This window comes from Carya illinoinensis, chromosome 6, assembly GCF_018687715.1.
Source record: "Carya illinoinensis cultivar Pawnee chromosome 6, C.illinoinensisPawnee_v1, whole genome shotgun sequence".
Classification (NCBI taxonomy): Eukaryota; Viridiplantae; Streptophyta; class Magnoliopsida; order Fagales; family Juglandaceae; genus Carya; species Carya illinoinensis.
In genome coordinates, this window is record NC_056757.1 from 7,515,340 (window position 1) to 7,538,260 (window position 22,921).

At 35.5% G+C, this 22,921-nt stretch overlaps 1 protein-coding gene across 1 annotated transcript; it reads left to right on the top strand.

Moving 5' to 3' along the window:
- Positions 1 to 4,052: 4,052 nt before the first annotated feature.
- On the top strand, positions 4,053 to 5,372 carry LOC122312860. Its single transcript, XM_043127519.1, has 2 exons — positions 4,053 to 4,407; positions 4,577 to 5,372. Exons 1-2 carry the CDS (start codon positions 4,246 to 4,248, stop codon positions 5,117 to 5,119), a joined length of 705 nt encoding a protein of 234 aa, XP_042983453.1. The 5' UTR covers positions 4,053 to 4,245; the 3' UTR covers positions 5,120 to 5,372.
- The last annotated feature ends 17,549 nt before the right edge of the window (positions 5,373 to 22,921 follow it).

Genomic DNA, 22,921 nt, shown 5'->3' on the forward strand with positions numbered 1-22,921 from the left:
TGAGGGACTCCAAGTAACACTTTAAAAGAGAAAAAAAGCATTGCGGCGTAGAAAAGAAAACAATTTGCCAAATGAATCTAACAAGTTGGTCCAGTCCCATAGATTCTTGGCCAAAGAACAAAATAACAAGGGGGTTACAAAGACGAGCAAGTCTAGTATCTACTATAATATTTCAAAATAGAAAGATGTACATGGCTTCGATTGCGTTGAGACGTTTGCCCAAAGATCTTTACTCCATGGATAAGGGAGCTTGAGTTCCCATAAAAAGAGCAGATAAGTAGGAATTAGATCTACTTCTTGAATGATGGATGAAGGGAGTTGGGTTGACGATGTGTGAAACTGCCTGTATTTGGAAGTAATCCTGGTGGTGGGGTGTCGCCGAAAAAAGAGGAGAAAGGTAGGGAGGTAGTTTAGGGGGTGCACAAAGAAAGCTATTTTCGTGAGAGAGTTTAGGGGGATAAACTATCAGATAAATTGAAATGTTATTATTATTATTATTATTATTATTTAATCGTTCATCTGTGGATTAATTGCTGTATAAGTCAGTACTAAAATATTTCTATGCATCAAGCACTGAACAAAAAGAAAGACTTTAGCGAAATCCCATTAAACACAGTGGATGCTTAATCTCCACAAACTAGCACATGATGAAGATGGCTCGAGACTCCATGGTTTGACAGCACTAGTTCCCAATGGGATTAATTAAGGGATTATATTTTTGAAGTTTCTGAGTCAGGACTGAGAAGATAATCTTAATTAGGCATAAAACTATGCACAAAGAATAAACTTTGGGATCTACGTAAGTCAGAAAACCAGAAAGTCAAATATGGGCACGATAGGCTTTGTGGGGTGGGTGTGTGATTACAGGGGCATGGAACTCCATGCCCACTGACTATTTGAGATTTTTAATACATTTCCAATGCGCCATGTGCATATTAATGAGATTTTTGTTGGAGCCTCGCCCTTTTATTCAAAACAGAATTACCAAATACATTTCTTGCATCGGTAGGACTCTCCTTATCCAAATTCATTCATAGAAATCTACTTGAAAGAGTTTGAACTTGAAAGGAAATTTACTATCATTAGGATTTGTAAGCCGCCAATATAATTATTTTTTTTTCTATTATTTAAACCGCAGGCAGTGCACCATATAATCATAAAAACATAAAAATCAAAAGATTAAAAAAAAAAAAAAAAAAAAAAAACTAGTCTATTATCTCGAGTGCTGCCTCTGTTTACTTTTCACTGACATATAGGAAAAAAATAAAAAATAAAAATCTCTCGCCTCTCTTGATACCATCACATGCTAGATTATGTTTTCATCTTCTTCTTCTTCTTCTTCTTTTTAATTTTTTATTTATTTTTCAATAGACCTCGAGTATCAACCAGATGTCATAATATTCTGATGATTTTGGATTGCAACTTCAATATCATTGTTGCTTACAACATACAGCGACACGTGTTTTAGGAAATTCTTGTATTGGACAACTAGGGTGACTAGATTGCAACTTTTCCCAAAACCAAAACTCTTGTAAAATCATGCATACTAAAGAAATCTACTACTTATGTTAACTATTTCAAAGTATCTATTATGATAACAGAAATAAAGCAAATACTAAGTACTATTTCCATCTAAAATTTGGTAAACCATATTCATCAGTAACAAAATTGCCATACAAATACCTAGATAATTGTAAAATAGAGGAAAAAGACAAAGTAATACCTGAAGCTCCATGATTAACTAATTCATCTATCACACCATTACATTCTCTGTATATATGCTGCACATCAAACTTATAAACTTGTTAAAGTTAAGTATATCCTCTCAAATATTCACATACCTGAAAGGGGTTTTTTCTTTATTTTTGTACCAATTAACTATCAGCAATACATTTGACTCAATAATGACATCATAAAATCCAAGCGGGTGACATAAAGAAAGCCCAACTTTAACTGCAGAAATCTCTACAAAAATATTTGTACCAATCTCCAAATGAATGGAGAAGTAATGTATAAACTGCCCATAGTGATCTAGAATAATACCAACACAGCTAGCAAGCCAGGGTTGCCCTTTGAGGCCCCATCGAAATTAAGTTTCATTCTATCAGTACGGGAATTCAGCTAGCAAATTAAACTAATTTTTTTTTGTTTAATCTTCAGCAATGAAATTCTCAAGAAATTTTAAATAGAAACATCACCCAACATTGTTATGTCCCTTGATGGTTAAATCATCAGATTTAATTCTTTTAAGTTTGCAACCACTTCACAAATTTTCAAATAATGCAAGAAGTAGGTTTGATTACACCTTCATATTTGGTTGAGTTTCTTGCTAGCCACAACTTCCTAAGTATTAAACAGGGAACTAGTTAAGCAATTATATGAATATGATTTGTGTCATGAAAAACCAACCAACAAGTTAGTAATTTATCTCTCCACCCTAAGGATGAAAGATCTAATAAGCCAAAAATATGTGAGAAGTGATGCCATAAAGATACATCAAGAGAACAAACATTAAACACATGTAAATCAGACTCTATAGCCTCACAGCCACAACTATACTTAGAAGCCAAGCTTGTATGCTTTTCTGCATTAATATGAATTGTACATTGCTAAAAAAGAACATCCTGGGGATATTGGATCTGCCTAGGATATGCTCAATGCCCTCAACGATGCCTTCTTGTGTATTTCATTAATATGATTGGTTAATTACTTAATATAAAATAATTGTTTTAACCAATCACATTAGTGGAATACATAAAGAATACGTAAAAGTGACCGCATGTAAAATTTTTAAAAATGAAATAAAGTCACTAACATTGTAGCCACCCTATAGTTGTAGTTGAGAAATGTTATTCATCATCCTTTTTGCGATGTTAAATAGTTTGTTGTCTTTTACTTATATGTGATTAAAAAGAATATAACTTTTCCAATTATAATTTTTGAGAAAAGGGTAATGGGTCGTACCATAAATAATACTTCTAAACATCAACTTAGACCATGGAAGTGATTTCAACTTGGTGTACATATCAGACCCTGTATCTCAAAGGAGCCCTTAACAGTCAAGATTCGTAGTGGGTGTTTTGGGGGCGGGGGTTGGGGGGGAGAACAAGGCACAAAAGCAGTAGCCATTATTATAATTATTAGCAGTAAGCACTAATTGTTAAGTGAAAGTAAAAAAAAAAAAAAGAGCGGCCTCAACCATAGTCACAGGGACCCTGCAGCCTCAATTAATTAACAAAAAGCAAGGGGAAAAAGAGTCATGGTTGTTGGGGGTGAGGTAATAGTTGGTTTGGCGTGGCTCAAAGCCTCAAAGCAACAGACACCGGATTCTCTCTCTCTCTCTCTCTCTCTCTCTCCCTCTGTGGATCCCATTCAAGCCCTCCCTCTCTTCACATATATAATAATAAGGAAACTGATATTCTGCTTGACTTTATCGTTCTGCATGACTGCTGTCATATTAAAAAGAAGAATATTACTACACGTTTATGTATAATTTTATGCACAACATTATATATGTTGATTAGTGGTAATTCTATTTTTTTAATTCAAGTTTCGAATTTTGAATTTTAAAATTTTCACCATTTTAATAATTGACACATTATCACATATGATTATATGCGTAAAATTATAAGTATAGATGTATCTTTCTTAAAATAAAACGTAATACTCCTTTTTTCCCCTAATTGTGAGGTCATTTTCTTTTCAAATCCATTTCTCGTGCTATCTTTTCTAATTAATAGCAATGGCTATAAAGCCAGGGCCATCAACCATAGGTTGTGATATTTCTTGACAAAATACAATAGAAATGAGATTTAGGACGGGATCATGATTTGAAATTTATGGCAGTACTATTATTGTTTGGTAATGAATTCAATGATATATTTTGAAAGTTTATTAAGAGATTTGACAATCATTCGTAATCAGTAAATCATTTTACAGATATTTGTCATCACGATAACAAATTAATGAGGATGGTAATATGAAGAAAATGGTTTTATAAGTAGAATTATTCAATAAATACATACAAACCGCAAAGCCATGCGTTTGTGTATAAAACCCCCCATCTACTCCTCTTGTTTGTATCTCTTATCTTCCGAATTTACTCCGTCCACACATATAACAACCGTATTACAATTGGACTCTCCCCCTCCCTCGCTCTCTCTCTCTCTCTCTCTCTCTCTCTCTCTCTCTCTCTCTCTCTCATCTCCGCGTACACGCTTGAGACGTAGTTTTCGAGCTATATCGATGGAGGAAAAAGTTCTTGATTACGTTTTAGTTCCTGCAGGCCTTGCTTTAATGATGGCATATCACTTCTGGCTCCTCCATCGTGTTATGAAGCACCCCAACAAGACTGTCATCGGCATCAATGCCGTCAATCGCCGTTTCTGGGTCCGCGCTATGATGGAGGTAATAAAATTCATCTTCTCCTTTCCCGTGGATTTATCTTTCCTTGTTACATGCGAAATGGGATCAATTAATCGGTTTCAAATCAATCGATATAATATATATATTAAAGTTATGCAAATATCATGCATGATGATGATGCAAGCGTGTGTATACGTGGCTATGCGCGCAGGACGTGTCCAAGAATGGCGTTCTTGCTGTGCAGACACTCAGAAACAACATAATGGCATCGACCCTATTGGCTTCTACTGCAATAATGCTCAGCTCTCTCATTGCCCTCTTGATGACGAGCGGTAGCTGGGACAAATCGACATTTCTTGTGTTTGGAGACAGAAGCGAGCTTGGCTTCTCCATAAAGTTCTTCTCCATATTGGTCTGCTTCTTGGTTGCTTTCTTTTTCAACGTGCAGTCAATAAGGTACTACAGCCATGCAAGCATCCTCATCAACGTGCCCTTCAGGAAGATGTCATCAGATGAGCACTATCAGAATCTCACAGCCGAGTATGTAGCCAGGACTGTGAATAGGGGCAGCTATTTCTGGTCTTTAGGCTTGCGAGCCTTCTACTTCTCTTTCCCTCTGTTTTTGTGGATCTTTGGTCCCATCCCCATGTTGCTTTCTTGCTTTGTCCTGGTTTTCATGCTCTATTTCCTGGATGTCACCTTTGAAGCTGTTTCTGACAAAGACCACCTCAAGGACGAGGAACTTGGGAGCTAGGGAATAAACTTGACATTGTTCATTGACATGCTGGCATGGGTCTGTAGTGAAATCTCTGAGCAACTTAGTATACAAGAGAGGATAGCTTTGCATAGCATAGCTTGTTTATAGCTAGGAAATAAATAAAGAGCAATCCAAATTCAACTCAAGTTGAATGATGTTGCAAATCCAGTTGTTATTGCTTGTATTAGGATCTTAAACAAGCGTATGATCTTAGAATGCTTTGTTAATTTAGTGCCTTTCTTTCATTTTATGTTCAGTTTTTGTCCCTCTTCCAGTTGGATTGTTGCATCAAAAAGGAAACGTTCGGTTAGACAAAAAAATGAAGAACCCCCATTATGGTCCCTCCCCTTTTTCCTTGATCAAGACGAGTACCTTCACTCTAATGGATATTACGTGGTCCCGCAGGAACATTCTTTTGCAAAGATACGTAGACAGGAAAGATATAAATGAATTCTACTCTTTAGCAAGAGTGATTAAGGATGAAAAAACTTCAAATGAAAAACTGCATTTCTCAAATATTTATATATATGCTGGCATATTCCTGAACTAGTCAATTTCATGCCCCTGGTTATGATGATCAGGGTATCCTAGCCACTCAAAAGCTAGAGCACTAAGCACCTCGAAGTTTCTCAGCAGTTGCAGTCTAAATAAAGTGGGAATTAGGAGATATATTAACTTGAAAATCTTACCCAGATTACCATTAGTAATTGTCATTTCCTAGAGCTTTTAGTGGCAGAATGTCCATTAACATCGATTATTCAATATATTTGGTGGGTGGGAAATCCACAAAAAGTTGGACCATCTGGGGAATTGGGTGATGAAATGTTTAAGAAGCAGAGTCAATTGTATAATGGCAGACAAGGATGCTCTCCACTGGCTAATAAGCCGCGTAAGCCATCCTATGCATTGAGTTAGCTGTGATCAAATTGTACACGACTTAGGTTTCCATAATTGTGTCGTAGAACTCTAGTTCCAGTTTTTCTTTTCCTCTGAGGACAATATTGAGATTAGCTGTATCCAACCTGCACGAAAAGTTGACTTTCAGTAAAGACTTGACCATCCCGAGCAATGCCAATTTTCAGGATCTGCAGTCGAAAACACCAAATATGGCCTTCGAGATACTCAACAATTAAGCATACTTTTACAGCTTTGATCCACTCGCAAGGAAGTCAAGATATCTTCTCCAGATTATATAAAATTTCCTGTTGCATATGAAACAAGATAGAAACATAGATAATTTGAACACAAGCAATCAAGATCAACGGTATAGCATTTCTTTATTCGCGTGACAGCTCGCTCGGCCGTTGCTTGTTAGCTTAGGAATGGACAGCCGTTTTCTTGCTCTTCCGTTTCCTGTCTCTATTGCTGAAAAGAGAGCAAAGAGGGAGAAACTCTCAGGGCTACCGCCCCCTTTTTTTTTATTTTTATTTTATTTTTATTTTTTATTTTTTATTCTCAACTGTAAATTATGTTGCACAATGGTAAGATATAAAATAAATATTAAACTTTTGAGACAGGTGATGATTTTGAACCTTGACTCTACATTTCATCTAATTAATTAAATATTACACGTGATTTCACACACAAAAAGTATAACTTGCACCATATCTTTAGCATCTCCAAGATGTCATGGTTCAATAGTAAATCATTGTAGGGCTGTGCATAAAAGGGCCTGGCCCGATCAATCCGAAAGGCCCGACTTGGGCCCAACTGACTTTAGTTGGGTTCAGTGGCTCAAACCCTTTACTGAGTTAATACACGTTAAAACCAATCAACCCGTGACTCGAGATCACGAAGAAAAAGAATTGACGCCTCACTATTCTCCATTTTTGTCTCGTCTTCAATCCCTAACAAGGCTAACATCTCTTGGAATCAACCCAAAATCTCCTACTCTGGCCACACTACTGGACATGATCAAGAGCTCCTGCTGGAGCATCATGGCAGTTGCGGCGACCACAGAGTTGTTGTTGTTGACAGAGTCGTCGAACTGTATCGCAACATTGTTGTTGTTGTCAGGGTTGAGCAGCGCCGTATCATCAAAGAGGTTTTTTGGCTTGAGGTCCCAGATGGCAGGGGTCTTGGCATGGTTGAGGTCGGACCAGTATCTGTGATTGTTGTTGGTGGGGGTCATGAAGGTCTTGGATAGAGATTTGAAGTGGGTTTAAGAGATAGATTTGAGATGGGTTTAAGGTGGCGGCATTTGAGGTGGGCTTAATGAAACAAACATTTTCTTGACGAAGATCAAAACCAAAACTGAAATCTAGTACCTGATCACAATAGGAAGAGTATAGACAAGAAAAATCAGGACAGCACCGAAACTGAGTTCTTTAAAGGAATCACATTGTACTCTTCGGAGCCCTGGTTCGTAGCCGAGGCAGAGGAGGGAGGGGAGATGAAAGGGGAGGGGAGGATCGAAAGCAGAGTAAGGAGAATGAGTTTGACCCAATCTGAAAGTTACAGGTTGGGTTGGGTTGAGTTATTGTGTGGTTTCCTGTTGATTGGGTTGGATCCAAATTCTGGTTTGGATAGGTCGGTGTGTAGGCCTAAATCATTGTTGCCTTCTCCAGCATCTGGGTTTGCATTGCTGAGGACATCTTTACACTCGACTTGTTCTTTTCATTTTTGAGAATTCAAATTTCAATTTCAAAGTGCTTCTGGTCGTGTCTAACGGTTGACCTTGTTATGGTTCCTCTTATTGAATTAATGTTCTATGGTGATAAAACTTACCAACCGGATCACTTTATTCTACCTATGAACTTTTCATTAGATTAGGGTACGCATCATTCATTGACAGGAGAAATGTTCTTTAAGAACATGAAATGTATCATCCTTACACATCCATTTCAAGTAGCCAAAGAAGAGGACAAAGACTGAAGCAAGGATTGTTCATCTCTAGCATCAGCAAAACCAGCAACAAACCAAGGGAATTTCACAAATTCAAATAGCTTAAATGCAAAGACCTGCAGCAATAAAGAAATGACTATTATAGTGATTGCAAAAATTCTCATTGCAATCATATGCCAAAGTGACGAATGATCAGTATAACCTTGCCTCCCTTAAAAAAGGCACCCTCTCCATTGTTTATTGTTTATTTTTTTAGAAAATGAAATCCTTTGGGGAAACCTTGGTTGCGATTGGCCAAGAGCTCTCTGACTCATGTGAACTAGTCAGCCATGTCCTTATAGGACTTGGATCAAATATGATCTTTTGCTTACTTCCAACAGTCATCTCAATCATGTGGTCATGACCAAGCACCCTCACACGGACCTCGGTCAATCTACCAAGTCTGTAACAAGCCAGGTCAAACATTTCTCAAATGCTACCATTGGTTTGACAAAGCATACTAGGCAAAACAACCCAATCAGTACTAGGCATTCATCTCTACAAATTCCTCCGCCTCTAACCAAAATTGGAACCTTGATACACCAGCCACTCACCATCTCACATATGATTTTAATAATTTGACCCTTGGTGCATATGAGTATGTAGGCCATGATCATATCAAAGTTGGCATTAGTGTAGGTTTAGCCATTTCACATACTGATGTCTCTTGCATTTCATCTCCTTCTAAACTGTTATTTTTTAAACAATTTCTTCATGTTACTTTGAATTTAGAAAAACTTATTATCTATCAGTAAATTTACATGTGATAATAATGTTTTGTTTGTATTTCACCTTGTTTTTTCTGTGTCAAGAATCTAACTACTAGGAACTTCCTCTTCCATGGACTAATTAAAGATGGTCTTTAATAGTTCTCTCCACACTTTAATCACTTCAAACTTGGCACAACCGACTTGGTCATTCTTCTCTCCACTGGGTCAAGCATATCTTATTTCAAAGAATCTCCCATTCCCTTTCTTGATGGTTGTCTTACTATGTCACTTTTGTTGATGATTTTAGTAAATTCATTTGGTTGTTTCCATTCACTCGAAAATCTAATGTTGAGAAAACTTTCTATCATTTTCAATTATTAGTGAAGTGTCAATCATCTGGGACTAGAGTCAAGGCAGTCCAAACAGATTGGGGGGGGGGTGGTCAATATCGTCGCTTAAATACATATTTTTGCTCGATTGGTATTTCGAATATTCTAATTTTCCCACATATTCATGAACAAAATGGGTCCATCAAATGTAAACGTAGGCATATTATTGAAATTGAGCTTTCTCTTATGGCCTATGCTGGTCTGTCAAAGCATTTTTGGATTGATGTTTTTCAAACTACATGTTTTCTAATTAATCATCTTCCCTCTCCAGTTACACAAAATAAATTGCTCACTTAATGTCTCTTCAATGCCAAGCCCAACTATTTTTTTTTTAAAACATTTGGATGGGCCTATTGGCCTACTTTGCGTCCCTATAATTCTCACAAGATGGACTATCACTTTAAATTATGGGCTATAGTCCTTCACATAAAGGCTACAGATGTTTCCATCAAGCCACGAGTCAAACTTATATTTCCAGGGATGTCCATTTCGATGAAGCTAGCTTCCCTTTTCTCGACGATCAGTCTGCACATCCTACTCACCCATCTATGATCCAACCATCCACTACCTATCTTCCTTTCTTGCAAGTACAATGAATGCAACCATGGATTTCCATAGTGGTCTACTTCCATGCATCTTCCTCAAGCCCACCCGCTCATGAATATGATGCAATGTCTTCATCTTCTCCAATTCATCAATCTCCTCTGCAATCGACACAAAATGTTTCTTTCAATCCACTCAATGCTTCGATTTTTGCTTCTGTCAAACATTCCACTGCAGTTTTCATTTCCTCTGAACCAACTAATACTCCAGCTTTACCACAAGGTTTCATTGAGCACTATTCACTTCCTTAGATCTTGCTCCTCTGCCAATTAGTTCCACACCACATTCTACACCATTGGTCATTCTATCCACTCATCCAATGGTCACCATCTCAAGAACAACATTGTTAAACCATGACGCTACACTAATGACACCATAGTGTATTTGTAACAGTCCGCTAGAAATTCAATGATGAAATTTCTATTGGCTTTAGGAATCTTGTGAAGATTCCATAAGTTTTCACGAATCTATTAATTGTATAGGTTTTATTCTAACTACATAGTTATTGTTATTACTCACTATGGTATCAAAAGTGTATTTTTGATTATTGGAGATAGTTAGAAAAGTTTTAATTGGACACATGGAAAGATCTTAGCCACCTCACTCTTCCAAGTCTACTTTCCACCTTTAGAAAATAGCTTAAGCTGATTTTCGTGAATATTATAAAGTAAAAATATCTTGAGCTGATTTTTTTTATATATTATTGGGTAAGAGAGACCTACACTGAACTTTCACTCCAGCCTCATCCTCTTCCATATTTTGTCCATAAATACCACCAATCACTCCCCACAAAATCATCTTCCTTTACACTTTTCATTAAAAGAACACCAAACACTCTCTCGGATAGCTTTTAAGTATTTTTTTACACGCCTATTTCGAAACTTTTATAAGTATTTTATCATAAAGTCTCCTCCATACAAGTTGTTCCTATTTTAGTTTAATTTATGTGGATATCTTATTTATTTCATTTGAAAATCATTTGGTCAGTCAAATATTATTTAAACTCTATAAAGGTCATTCTGGGAGATAAACTAGAGAATATGTTATAGTTTGGAGTTTTTGACCAAACTAATGGATAGATATTGGTCCGAAATTTTTATGAAGTATTTTTAACATGTGTATATGATTATTGGTTGAGATTGTTGCATGATTAAAGGTTTTGATGAAAGATTTTTTTAGATTTAGAAACTTAGAAACTATAAGAGGAAAAACAGTTTCTGTTTTGAGAAAGTTTAAATCTTTAGTGGTCTAAACCTATTCCAGTGGTTTAAATCTAAGCCTCTTATATACATGTTATAATATTATTTTGAAGATATTTGATATTAATTTCAAAAATATGAAATTTTATGCAAAGAAATATTCGGATAGGCCAAAGTGTGGATGTTCTTGGCTAAATTTATGTTTTGATTAATTTTTAACCATGTGATCTTGAATTAGAAGCTTATATGTTTTAGGACATATTTTTAAATCATGTGATGGTTTGGTTTGAAGATTACATCTTTATAAGTCATAAATCAAAATGTTGATCAAAACAAGTTAGAAACAAAAAAATCAGATGAAATAGCATATAGGAATTTCGGCTTTATGGAGTTTTAATAATTGTGATTAGTTTTAAATTTTTCTAAGTTGATATTTAAGTTTAGGATAAAATTTCGGCATATAAATTTTGGTGACTTTTAGAGTTAGTATGCAAAACCCTTAAGTTATGAGTAAAATGATCATTTTCTCACATGTAGAGGGTAAAATGAAAATTTTACTCTTAAGTTAGTATCTTTCTATATTTCAAATTATTAGTGATTTAGTTCTAACTTTTAGAATCACTAATTACAGTTTCTCGTGATCGTACTTGAGCTTTTATAAGAAACGCGAAGATCAAGGTAAGTTAGCTTTTAACTTACTAGCAGTTAACTGTGTATGTGTACTAAGTAAAGAAACTACAGTGTATGTATGTGTGTTATCATATATGTTATGCCATACTAAGTTATCACATATTTGTCTGTTACATAGAATTTATTCTGTTATGAGTTTCATCTGTTATACAAGATATTTTGCCATATATTGCAAGTACATAATGTTAAATATGTCATATATTACATGTATGTCATGTCATGTTCACTGTTGCAAGTATGACAGGTTAATTATGTTTCCGTTACATGTGATATCATGTTATGAAATATTGTGTATTACATGTTAAGTTATGTTACGATAAAATCCTATCTCAAGTTGGTCATGTCTTTCAAGTTATTTTCAAATCATGTTATGTTACGTCAGGGCTTTTATTCTTTCATATTCCAGTTACGTTTCATCTTGAGTTACATTCAGTTTAGTGGAGTTCACAACAATTGTGGCACACAAAGTATGGGGTCACAACAATTGTGACGCATACATTATGTAAGACACAACAATTGTGACACGTAAAATATATTGGGCAATAACTGTAGAGTATGTATTTAACTGTATTGTGACACGTAGAATACATGGGGCCATAACAACTGTGGAGTATGTATTTAAGTAGTTAAAGTCAAGTTTTAGAGCAAGTGCATGTTAAGTCAAGTTTCAGATCAAGTTCTTGTCAAGTCAAGTTCAATTCATGTTTTAATTTAAGTTATTTCAGTTATGTTATGTTGTACGTCAAGTTATACTTTAATTACTTATGAATTTGATTATGCATTCATGCTTTTACTGTCATCTATACATCAATATTAGTCTGTGTGAAAATTTTTTGTTAACTTACTGAGATTTGTAATCAAATCTCACTGTGGTAGTCCCAACTACCATTCCTCCTGAATGGTAGATCTTGTTACAGGACCTGAAGGAGAATCAGGAGTTGACTAACTAGACACAGTTGACTGAGCAACAATGCAACGTCAATGTTAATACAGTAGTTAATGTAAATTACTACTTTGTACAATGGAGTTGCATCTCTAGTACTATTTGGATCATAAGTATTTTGGACTAGTGTTTTGATTTTAGTTGTTCAATGGGTCTTTATATATGAAGTATGTTTTAAGTATTTGTGATATTTTTAATTTGGTGCATAGTATTGCTAAAGAAAAAAATTTATCCGCTGTGAATATTGCATAATGTTAGATGCATGTTAGGAACATTGTATCTTATATGTCATGAACGGGGGCAGGTAACCTTGTGTTACATGTCTCGACGCTTCAAATGTCCTTTCGATCCCAAACAGAATTTGGGGGTGTCACAGGGTGGTATCAGAGCAATACATCTCTGGGCAGTAAATCCACATGTCCTTAAAAAATGTATCAAATATTAGGTTTGAAATTTAGTCGTCATTAGGCTTAGAATGTATGAAAGATAGTATGTGGTTGTAATACGTATACTCGTGTGTTACAGGAATGGACAAATGACTCACGGTAGAATACCTCAAAACCCTGAGGGAGACTTCAATTAGGAGAATCATAATTCCCTGATGGATGGAGGATTAGCTGAAGCTGTGCATATGCTAACTGACATGCTTAGACATCAGCAACAGCTACAAATGCACGTACCTAGACTCGAAATTAGGGGTTGTCCATATGAGAAGTTTATAATTTACCGTTACCCAAATTTTTTTGGTAATGAAGGGCCACTGAGAGCCGAGAAATGGATTATAGATCTCAAGAGAACGTACGAGATTTGTAGATGTCTTGAGAACCAAAATGTTCTATATGCTGGATACCTATTCCAAGGAGAAACTGGAATATGGTGGGATACACGTAGACAACTTTTAGTTAGAGAACTAGAAAGTGTGGCTGCAATGTCTTGGGAGAGGTTCAAGGAAGAGTTTGACAACAGATTCTTCCCAGACTCTGTCAAACAACTGAAAACCCTGAAGTTCGCGTCCTTAACACAAGACAATTCGACTGTAGAGCAGTATGCTTCTAAATTCATGGCATTGGGAAGGTTTGCACCACACTTGATTTCAACTCAAAAGATGCAGGCACAAAAGTTTCAAGCAGGACTTCTGCCTAGAATCCGAAGTCAAGTAGCTTACCTCAGATTAGAGAATTATCAAGAGTTGGTAAATGTAGCGACGATAGCAGAGGCTGAGCAGAAGGAATTGGTGATCCAGAACATTACCGATCGAAAGAGGGCCATGCCGTTTGCTGCAAGCAGTAGTGCTGAGAAAAAGAGGTATTTTTCTAGTCCGAAAAAAAGGCAAGGGAATAATGACAGGATGACAGAAGCCGTCCTTTTATGCACCATGCCCTAAGCGTGGTAAGCGTCATCCTAGAGAATGTCATAGGGGATATGGAGTCTGTTACCGATGCGGGAAACCTGGACATATGATTAGAGATTGTTCCAACGCCATGCAAGGCAGTGGAACTGTGACAAGCCAAGGGCCCACATCCTGGCACGCATGTATGCAGTAATACCAGGTGATTTTGATGTTGACGCACCTGAAATTGATGAAGTTGGCATCATGACTGGTATTTTTTTCTTTTTCCTTTTAGTATTTATGATGTTGTAGGTATTATGAATGTGTTAGAATTAGTATTAATACTGGTGTATATATTTTTTAAGGAAGTGTTAATTTGTTAAGGTTCTCGGCTTTGTGCTCTATTCGATTCGGGTGCGTCGTAGTCCTTTGTGTTTGCAGCATTTGCACGAATTTGTAGTTTGCAAACTGTGCTTTTACCACAACGGGTTGTAGTATTAATTCTCAATGAGAATACAGTATCTTGTATCCGTTTAGTTAAGGATTGTCCATTAGAGCTAGAAGAAAGGACACTGAAGGCTAACTTGTTAGTATTCGGTCAGATGGAATTCGACTTGATTTTGGAGATGGACTGGATTTTCAAGGACTACGCTAAGATAGACTGTCAGAAACGAGAGTTTGTGTTTGAACCCCCAACTGAAGACATGATGAGTTACGCGAGAACATTAGTTAAGGCCACCTCACCTTTGATCTCGGCGTTGCAAGCTAGGAAGTGTATCGATGATGGAGCCTCAGCGTTTCTATTGATAACTGTAGAGGAGACAGCCGGAACTATAGGAATCCAAGGGATACCTGTAGTTGAAGACTTTCCTGAAGTTTTCGTTGATGAGTTACCTGGTTTACCACCGAATAGAGAAGCAGAATTCCAAATAGAGTTGGAGCCGGCAACAACTTTGACTCACAAGGCGGCGTATCATATGGCACCTACCGAATTGAAGGAGCTTAAGCTACAATTGGCGGAACTTTTAGAGAAGAGTTTTATCCGCCCCAGTTCTTCGCTGTGGGTTACACCTGTGTTATTCGTGAAGAAAAAAGATAGATCTACGAGGATGTGCATAGACTATAGAGAGTTGAATAAGGTGACGATTAATAACAGATACCCATTACCCAGAATCGATGATTTGTTGGATCAATTGCAAGGAGCAGCAGTGTTTTCAAAGATTGACCTGAGATCTGGATATCATCAGTTAAAAGTCAAGGATTAGGATGTGCTGAAAACTGCCTTTAGGACAAGTTATGGCCACTTCAAGTTTTTGGTGATGCCTTTTGGGTTAACCAATGCTCCAGCCGCATTCATGGACATGATGAAAAAAATATTCAAATCTTATTTGGATAATTTTGTTATCATATTTATCGATGACATCTTAATCTACTCTAAGAGTAAGGAAGAACACAGAAATCATCTAAATATGACTTTAACTATACTTAAGGATCAGAAACTTTATGCCAAATTTAGTTAGTACGAGTTTTGGCTGGAAGAAGTAAAATTTCTAAGTCATGTGATCTCTAGTAGCGGAGTAGCAGTAGACCCGAGCAAGATTGAAGTCGTAATGAACTGGCAGAGACCGACCAGTGTGCATGAGATCCAAAGTTTCTTAGGATTGGCTGGTTACTATAGGAGATTTGTGGAAGGATTCTCCCGTTTGTCTGGACCGCTCACCACTCATCGCCGTGACTAAGAAAAATGTGAAATTTACTTGGACTGACAAGTGCGAAATAAGTTTTTTTGAGTTGAAGAAAAGACTTACAACCGCACCGATACTTACACTGCTGAAACCTCTTAAACCTTTGGTGGTGTTTAGCGATGCATCAAGGTAGGGCTCGGATGTGTGCTAATGCAAGAAGGGAAAGTGGTTGCTTATGCTTCACGACAACTGAAGGATCACGAGCAGAATTATCCTACTCATGATTTGGAATTAGCTGCAATAGTTTTTACTGTTAAGATTTGGAGACATTATTTGTATGGTGAGAAGTGTGAAGTCTTCATAGATCATAAAAGTCTAAAGTATCTGTTTAAGCAGAAGAACCTTAATATGAGGCAAAGAAGATGGTTGGAATTAATCAGCGACTATCAGTGCGACATCAAGTATCATCTTGGAAAGGCCAACGTGGTAGCTGATGCTTTAAGTCGCAAAAGCAGACAAGAAGCTTCATCTGTTCCGTTATTAGAAGTAAATTCCCTCTTATGTAGTATAAGAAAATTGTTAATTAGAAACCATAGTCAGGAAATCATGTTGACTACAATCCAAGAATTCATTCCATTGGACTGGGAAGGACTGAAAGACCGTTAAAAGAAAGATAGTAAACTTGCGGAAGTTGTAAAAAAGATCAAAAAGTCTAAAGGACCAATGGACTTTAGGCTCAGAGAGGATGAGACTCTATATTATAAGGACCGAAGAGTCATTTCAGCAGACGAAGAGTTAAAGGAAAAAGTACTAAAGGAAGCTCATAACACACCTTACACTGCTCATCTTAGTAGTACAAAAATGTATCAGGATTTGAAATAGCTTTTTTGGTGGCAAGGATTGAAGAGGGACGTAGCAGAGTTTGTGAATAAGTGTTCTATCTGTAGATTAGTAAAAGCAGTGCACCAAAAGTTAGCCGGTAAATTGCAATCATTGCCTATCACGGAATGGAAATGGGAGGATATTTTGATGGATTTTATAGTGGGCTTTCCAAGGACATCAGCCGGAAATAATATTATCTAGGTAATAGTTGATCGTCTAACGAAAAATGCCCACTTCATACCCATCAAGAATACAGATTTTCTAGAAAGATTGATGAGAATTTATATAGCATAAATTGTCAGATTGCATGGGGTGCCTAAGACGATCGTATCAGATAGAGACTCGTTTTACGTCACGCTTTTGGAAAAGTTTATAAGAATCGATGGGCTTTATTTTGAGGTTTAATAGTGCGTACCACCCATAAACAGTTGGATAGACGGAAAGGACGATTCAAACTTTAGAAGATATGCTAAGAGCTTGTGTTTTGGATTACGAAGGGAGTTAGAAGAAGCAACTACCTTTGGTCGAATTTGCTTATAACAATAGTTTCCAGGCCACTATTTAAATGGCACTATATGAAGCATTGTATGTGTTGAACTCAAGATTTCAAGTTTCATGTGATTATAAATCTACACATGGATTTTGATGATAACAAATGAATTCAAAGAATAAAGAAGTCTCAAGCTCAAGTTGTCTACACAATGGAGTCAAGCACATCAAGGAAACAAGCATGAGCAAGAAGGGAACAAGTTCACATTAAAATTATAGAGTAATGTTGTAAATCTCTTCAAAATTCGAAATTAGGATTAATGCTCAAAATTAATATTTTATCATAAAGCATTAAAATACATTTTCCACATGTGCATGAATATTTTTGAAAATTAAATTTGAAAATTTTGAAAGATGATTGATTGTCATCTTTTGCATGTGCATGCCTTGATTAAAGGGTTGAACTTTGAAAATATTAAAGATGATTGATTGTCATCTTTCACATGTGCATGTTTTATTTGAATATTTTCAAAAGTGATTGATGCTTTTTTAGACTTATACAAAAAGTAAAAGATTAGGTTTGAATTTTTTGAAAATGAAAGTGTGCTCATTTTGTCATATGCCAAAAGTAAAAGATTAGGTTTGATTTTTTTGAAAAAGTGAATGATGTTGTCTTTGACAATTGAGAAAGAAGAACCTTTTATTTGAATTCTTTGAAAAAATGAATGATGTTGTCTTTGACAATTGAAAAAGAAGAACCTTTTATTTGAATTTTTTGAAAAAGTGAATGATGTTGTCTTTGACATGTGAATCTTTTTAAATTTGAATATGAAGTCTCATATGCCTATAAATAGATCATTTGAGAGCTTCACATTCACAACACCAAGAGCATACAACATTCATTCAAAGCTTTCATTCTCTCTTCTCTAAACATTGAGCCTTAATCCTTGTTCATTTTGAGAGATATAGCTTGCGCTGTATTGTTCTTATTTCACTCGTTGAGGAGTGTTTTCTGATAACCTACCCACTATCAGCTTTTGTATCAGAAAAAGGGTGTGTATAACCCTTGTGTGTGTAGAAAGTATTCTACACAGGGAATAGTTGAATCACCACGTGTAAGGTGATTGCAAGTGTAGAGGGTGTTCTACACGGATCCTTTGTAGCGGTGTTGTTCAAAGGTGTAATAGGTTTCTATCTCCACCTGAAGGAGGTTGAATAGTGAATTTGGGAATCCTCAAGGGGTAGCTTGAGGCGAGGACGTAGGCAGTGGAGCCGAACCTCGTTAACATACTGAGTTTGCTTCTCTCTTACCCTTACTCCTTATATTTATTGTTATTTCATATTTTGTTTATATTTTATATTATATATTTGATTTATAATTGTTATTTTTTTTAATACAACTCAATTCACCCCCCTCTTGTGTTAGTCATCTGGGCAACAATTGGTATCAGAGCTAAGAGCTCTATTATAAGATTAACTATCTTTTGAGTTAAGATCTTATGGCTAACATTGCAGCTTCATTTGGTGAAGGTCAATCTAGTAGTCGGCCTCCACTCTTTTGTGGAGATAATTACTCATTCTGGAAAGTTAGAATGAGAATATTTCTTCAAGCTCAAGGTAGAGAAATATGGAAATGTATTGTAAATGGACCTTATATTCCAACAAAAGTGGTTGGTGGAGTAAAGGTCAAAAAGGAAGAAGAAGAGTTTGATCGTGAAGACGATAGACTTTATACTTTAAATTTAACTGCTATGAATTTATTATATAATGCTCTTAATGGAAATGAGTTTAATAGAATAATGAATTGCGCTACGGCAAAGGAAATTTGGGATAACTTGGAAGTAACTTATGAAGGAACTTCGCAAGTCAAGGAATCAAAAATTTATATTCTTACTCATGAATATGAAATGTTTAAGATGAATGATGATGAATCTATTTCTAGTATGCACACTCGTTTTACTAACATCATAAACAGCTTGACAGCTCTTGGCAAAGTTTATTCCAAGGTGGAGATAGTAAGAAAAATTCTCAACTCTTTACCAAAACGTTGGGAATCAAAAGTTACAGCGATTCTTGAAGCTAGAGACCTCAAGAAGCTCGAAGTCAATGAACTCATCGGGTCACTTATCACCCATGAGTACACATTGAAAAGAGGAGAAGAAGAAGGAAAGCCAAAGAAGAGCTTAGCACTTAAAGCTGTTCCTCATGAAAGTGAAAGTGATGAAGATGAGGAAAATGACGATAAAGATGAAGAAGTTGCGATGATAACAAGAAGAATTCAGAGGTTCTTGAAGAAAAATAGAACTCCTCCGAGGAAATCTTTCAAAAAGTTTTCCAAGAAAGATTCAGGTAAAAACGACACTTTAATTTGTTATAAATGCAATAAACCTGGTCATATCAAGCCAGATTGTCCTCTGCTAAAGAAAGATCGAAACAAGGGCAAGAAAGCAATGAAAGCTACATGGGATGATGATTCAAGTAGCTCAGATAGTGAAGCAAGCAATGAAGAATCAGCAAATCTTTGTCTTATGGCTAAAGATAACATTGAGGTAACAAATCTTGATAATATTGAAAATCCTTCATATGAAGAATTGCAAAATGTTTTAGAAGAGATTTATGAGGAATTTGAAAAATTGGGTATAAAGTATACTGCTTTGAAAAAGAAAAATTCTTCTTTAACAAACGAAATTGAAATTTTAAGAAAAGAAAGTATCATTTTGAAAGATGAAAATCTTGAATTGAATAAGAAGAAAACCGATTTAGAAAATATTGTTGAAAACTTTACGAATGGAAAAAGAAATTTTGAAAAACTTCTTGGTAGTCAAAGATGTGTTTTTGACAAGGCAGGTTTGGGATATATGCCAAAACAAAAATACAAACCTTATAAAAATTTCTTTGATAATCATTCTACCTCAAAGACTAATATTCAAAATTCTTTTCATAAAAATAATTTTGTCAAAAAAGGATATTATTATAATCATTCAAGTTTTTCATATATGTCACATGCTATTTGTAATTTTTGTAATAGAAATGGTCATAATTATCATACTTGTCCTATTAGAAGAAATCATACAATGACTATTAGGGCCATATGGGTACCTAAAAATCTTGTTTCTTCTAATACTAATAAATAAAGGACCCAAAGAACTTGGGTACCAAGAAAAATCATTTTAATTGTTTTTATAGGTATGCATGAAGTCATCCACAAGCAAAAATAAGTGGTTTTTAGATAGTGGATGTTCAAGACACATGACGGGAGACAAGACTAGGTTCTTTGATCTTAGATCTAAAGAAGAAGGACACGTGACATTTGGAGACAACTCGAAAGGGAAGATCGTGGGAATAGGTAAAATTGGTAATGAATCTTCTCTCATAATTGAAGATGTTCTACTTGTTGAAGGTTTAAAACATAATCTTTTGAGCATAAGTCAATTATGTGATAAAGGATTTACAGTTACTTTTAAAATGGATAAATGCATTATTTTGAATGATCATGATTGTAATATTTGTTTTATTGCTTTTAGAAACAATAATGTTTATACAATTGATTTTGAAGAAATTACCTCACAAGATGCTATTTGCTTGTCAGCTCAAAATGAAACTAGTTGGTTATGGCATAGAAGATTAGGTCATGCCAACATGGAACTTATTTCCAAACTTTCAAAAAATGATCTTGTGAGAGGTTTACCAAAAACATATTTTCTTAAAGACAAAATTTGTGATGCATGTCAATTTGGTAAACAAACAAAAACTTCTTTTAAAACTAAGAAACATATTTCCACTACTAGACCATTGCAACTGATACACATGGATCTTTTTGGACCAAATAGAGTTGCAAGTCTAGGAGGAAAATATTATGCATTTGTTATTGTTGATGATTTCTCTAGATATACTTGGGTCATCTTTCTTGCTCATAAAGATGAGGCACATAATGCCTTTACCAAGTTATGCAAGAGAATTCAAAATGAAAAGGGCTATACTATTTCAAGTATCCGAAGTGATAGGGGAAAAGAGTTTGTTAATAAAAATATTGAAACATTTTGTGATGAAAACGGTTTTATTCATAATTTTTCTGCTCCTCGAACTCCTCAACAAAATGGGGTAGTAGAGAGGAAAAATAGATCTCTTCAAGAGATGGCAAGAACAATGCTCAATGAGAACAACTTGCCTAGTTATTTTTGGGCCGAAGCGGTAAGTACTGCATGTTATGTTATAAATAGAGTTATGTTAAGGTCTAAATTAGATAAAACCCCCTATGAGCTTTGGAATGAGAAAAAGCCCAACATTGGTTACTTTCATGTATTTGGATGCAAATGTTTTATTTTGAATGACAGAGATAATTTAAGCAAGTTTGATGCAAAATCTGATGAAGGTATTTTTCTCGGGTATTCTACTAATAGTAAAGCTTATAGAGTATTCAACAAAAAGACTTTAACTGTACAAGAATCTATGCATGTAGTATTTGATGAATCTAATTCTCCACTCTCCAAGAAATCTATTGATGAAGAAACAGAAGGTATAAATAACACAGAAAGTCTCAATCTCAACAAAGAGAAAGCAATAGAGGAAGTTCAACATGGAGCCATCAGGAAAGATCATCAAAATTTAATACAAGATGCAACCAAACAGTGGAAATTTGTGAAAGATCATCCAGTGGAACAAATTTTGGGAGAACCTTCACAAGGTGTAAGTACTCGATCATCTCTTAAAAATATTTGTAATCATACTGCTTTTCTATCTCAAATTGAACCCAAAAATATTGATGACGCACTTCTTGATGAATCTTGGATTCTAGCTATGCAAGAAGAGTTGAATCAATTTGAAAGAAATGATGTTTGGACACTTGTTCCTAGACCCAAAAATTATACTATTATTGGAACAAAATGGGTTTTTAGAAACAAGAAAGATGAGTCTGGAGTCATTACTAGAAATAAGGCTCGACTTGTAGCCCAAGGTTTTAATCAAGAAGAAGGAATCGATTATGATGAGACATATGCACCTGTCGCAAGATTAGAAGCTATTCGAATGCTACTTGCATATGCTTGTTATAAAGATTTCAAACTTTTTCAAATGGATGTTAAAAGTGCTTTCTTAAATGGTTTTATAAATGAAGAGGTATATGTTGAGCAACCTCCGGGTTTTGAAAACCATATTTCCCCAAATCATGTTTTCAAACTCACAAAAGCACTATATGGACTTAAACAAGCTCCTAGAGCTTGGTACGAGAGACTCAGTGGTTTCTTGATTGAAAAAGGTTTTTCAAGAGGAAAAATCGACACAACTCTTTTTATTAAATATGAAAATGATGATATTCTTTTGATTCAGATTTATGTTGATGATATAATATTCGGTGCTACTAATGAAAATATGTGTCAAGTTTTTGCTAAGACTATGCAGGAAGAATTTGAGATGAGCATGATGGGTGAACTTACATTCTTTCTCGGATTGCAAATTAAGCAAGCAAAAAGTGGGACATTCATCAATCAATCAAAATATATTAAGGAATTACTGAAGAAGTTTGGGATGGAAAATGCTAAGGAAATTGGAACACCAATGAGCCCATCAACTAAACTTGATAAAGATGAATCCGGTAAGCCAGTTGACTCGAAGATATATCGAGGTATGATTGGTAGCTTATTATATTTAACAGCCAGTAGACCAGATATTATGTTTAGTGTGTGCTTATGTGCACGTTTTCAATCATCTCCAAAAGAATCACATTTAATTGCAGTTAAGCGCATTCTTAGATATCTTAGTGGTACAATTAACCTAGGGTTATGGTACCCTAAGCACACATCTTTCGATCTAATCAGCTACACAGATGCAGATTATGCTGGCTGTAAAATAGATCGAAAAAGCACTAGTGGAGCATGCCATTTCTTAGGTCATGCATTAGTTTCCTGGTTTAGTAAAAAACAAAATTCTGTTGCACTATCTACTGCTGAGGCAGAACATGTTGCTGCGGGTAGTTGTTGTGCTCAAGTTCTCTACATGAA

Coding starts and splice junctions, on each gene's coding strand:
- LOC122312860 (XM_043127519.1), top strand. CDS start 4,246: ATGGAGGAAAAAGTTCTTGATTACGTTTTAGTTCCTGCAGGCCTTGCT. Junction 4,408..4,576: donor GGGTCCGCGCTATGATGGAG/GTAATAAAATTC, acceptor CTATGCGCGCAG/GACGTGTCCAAGAATGGCGT.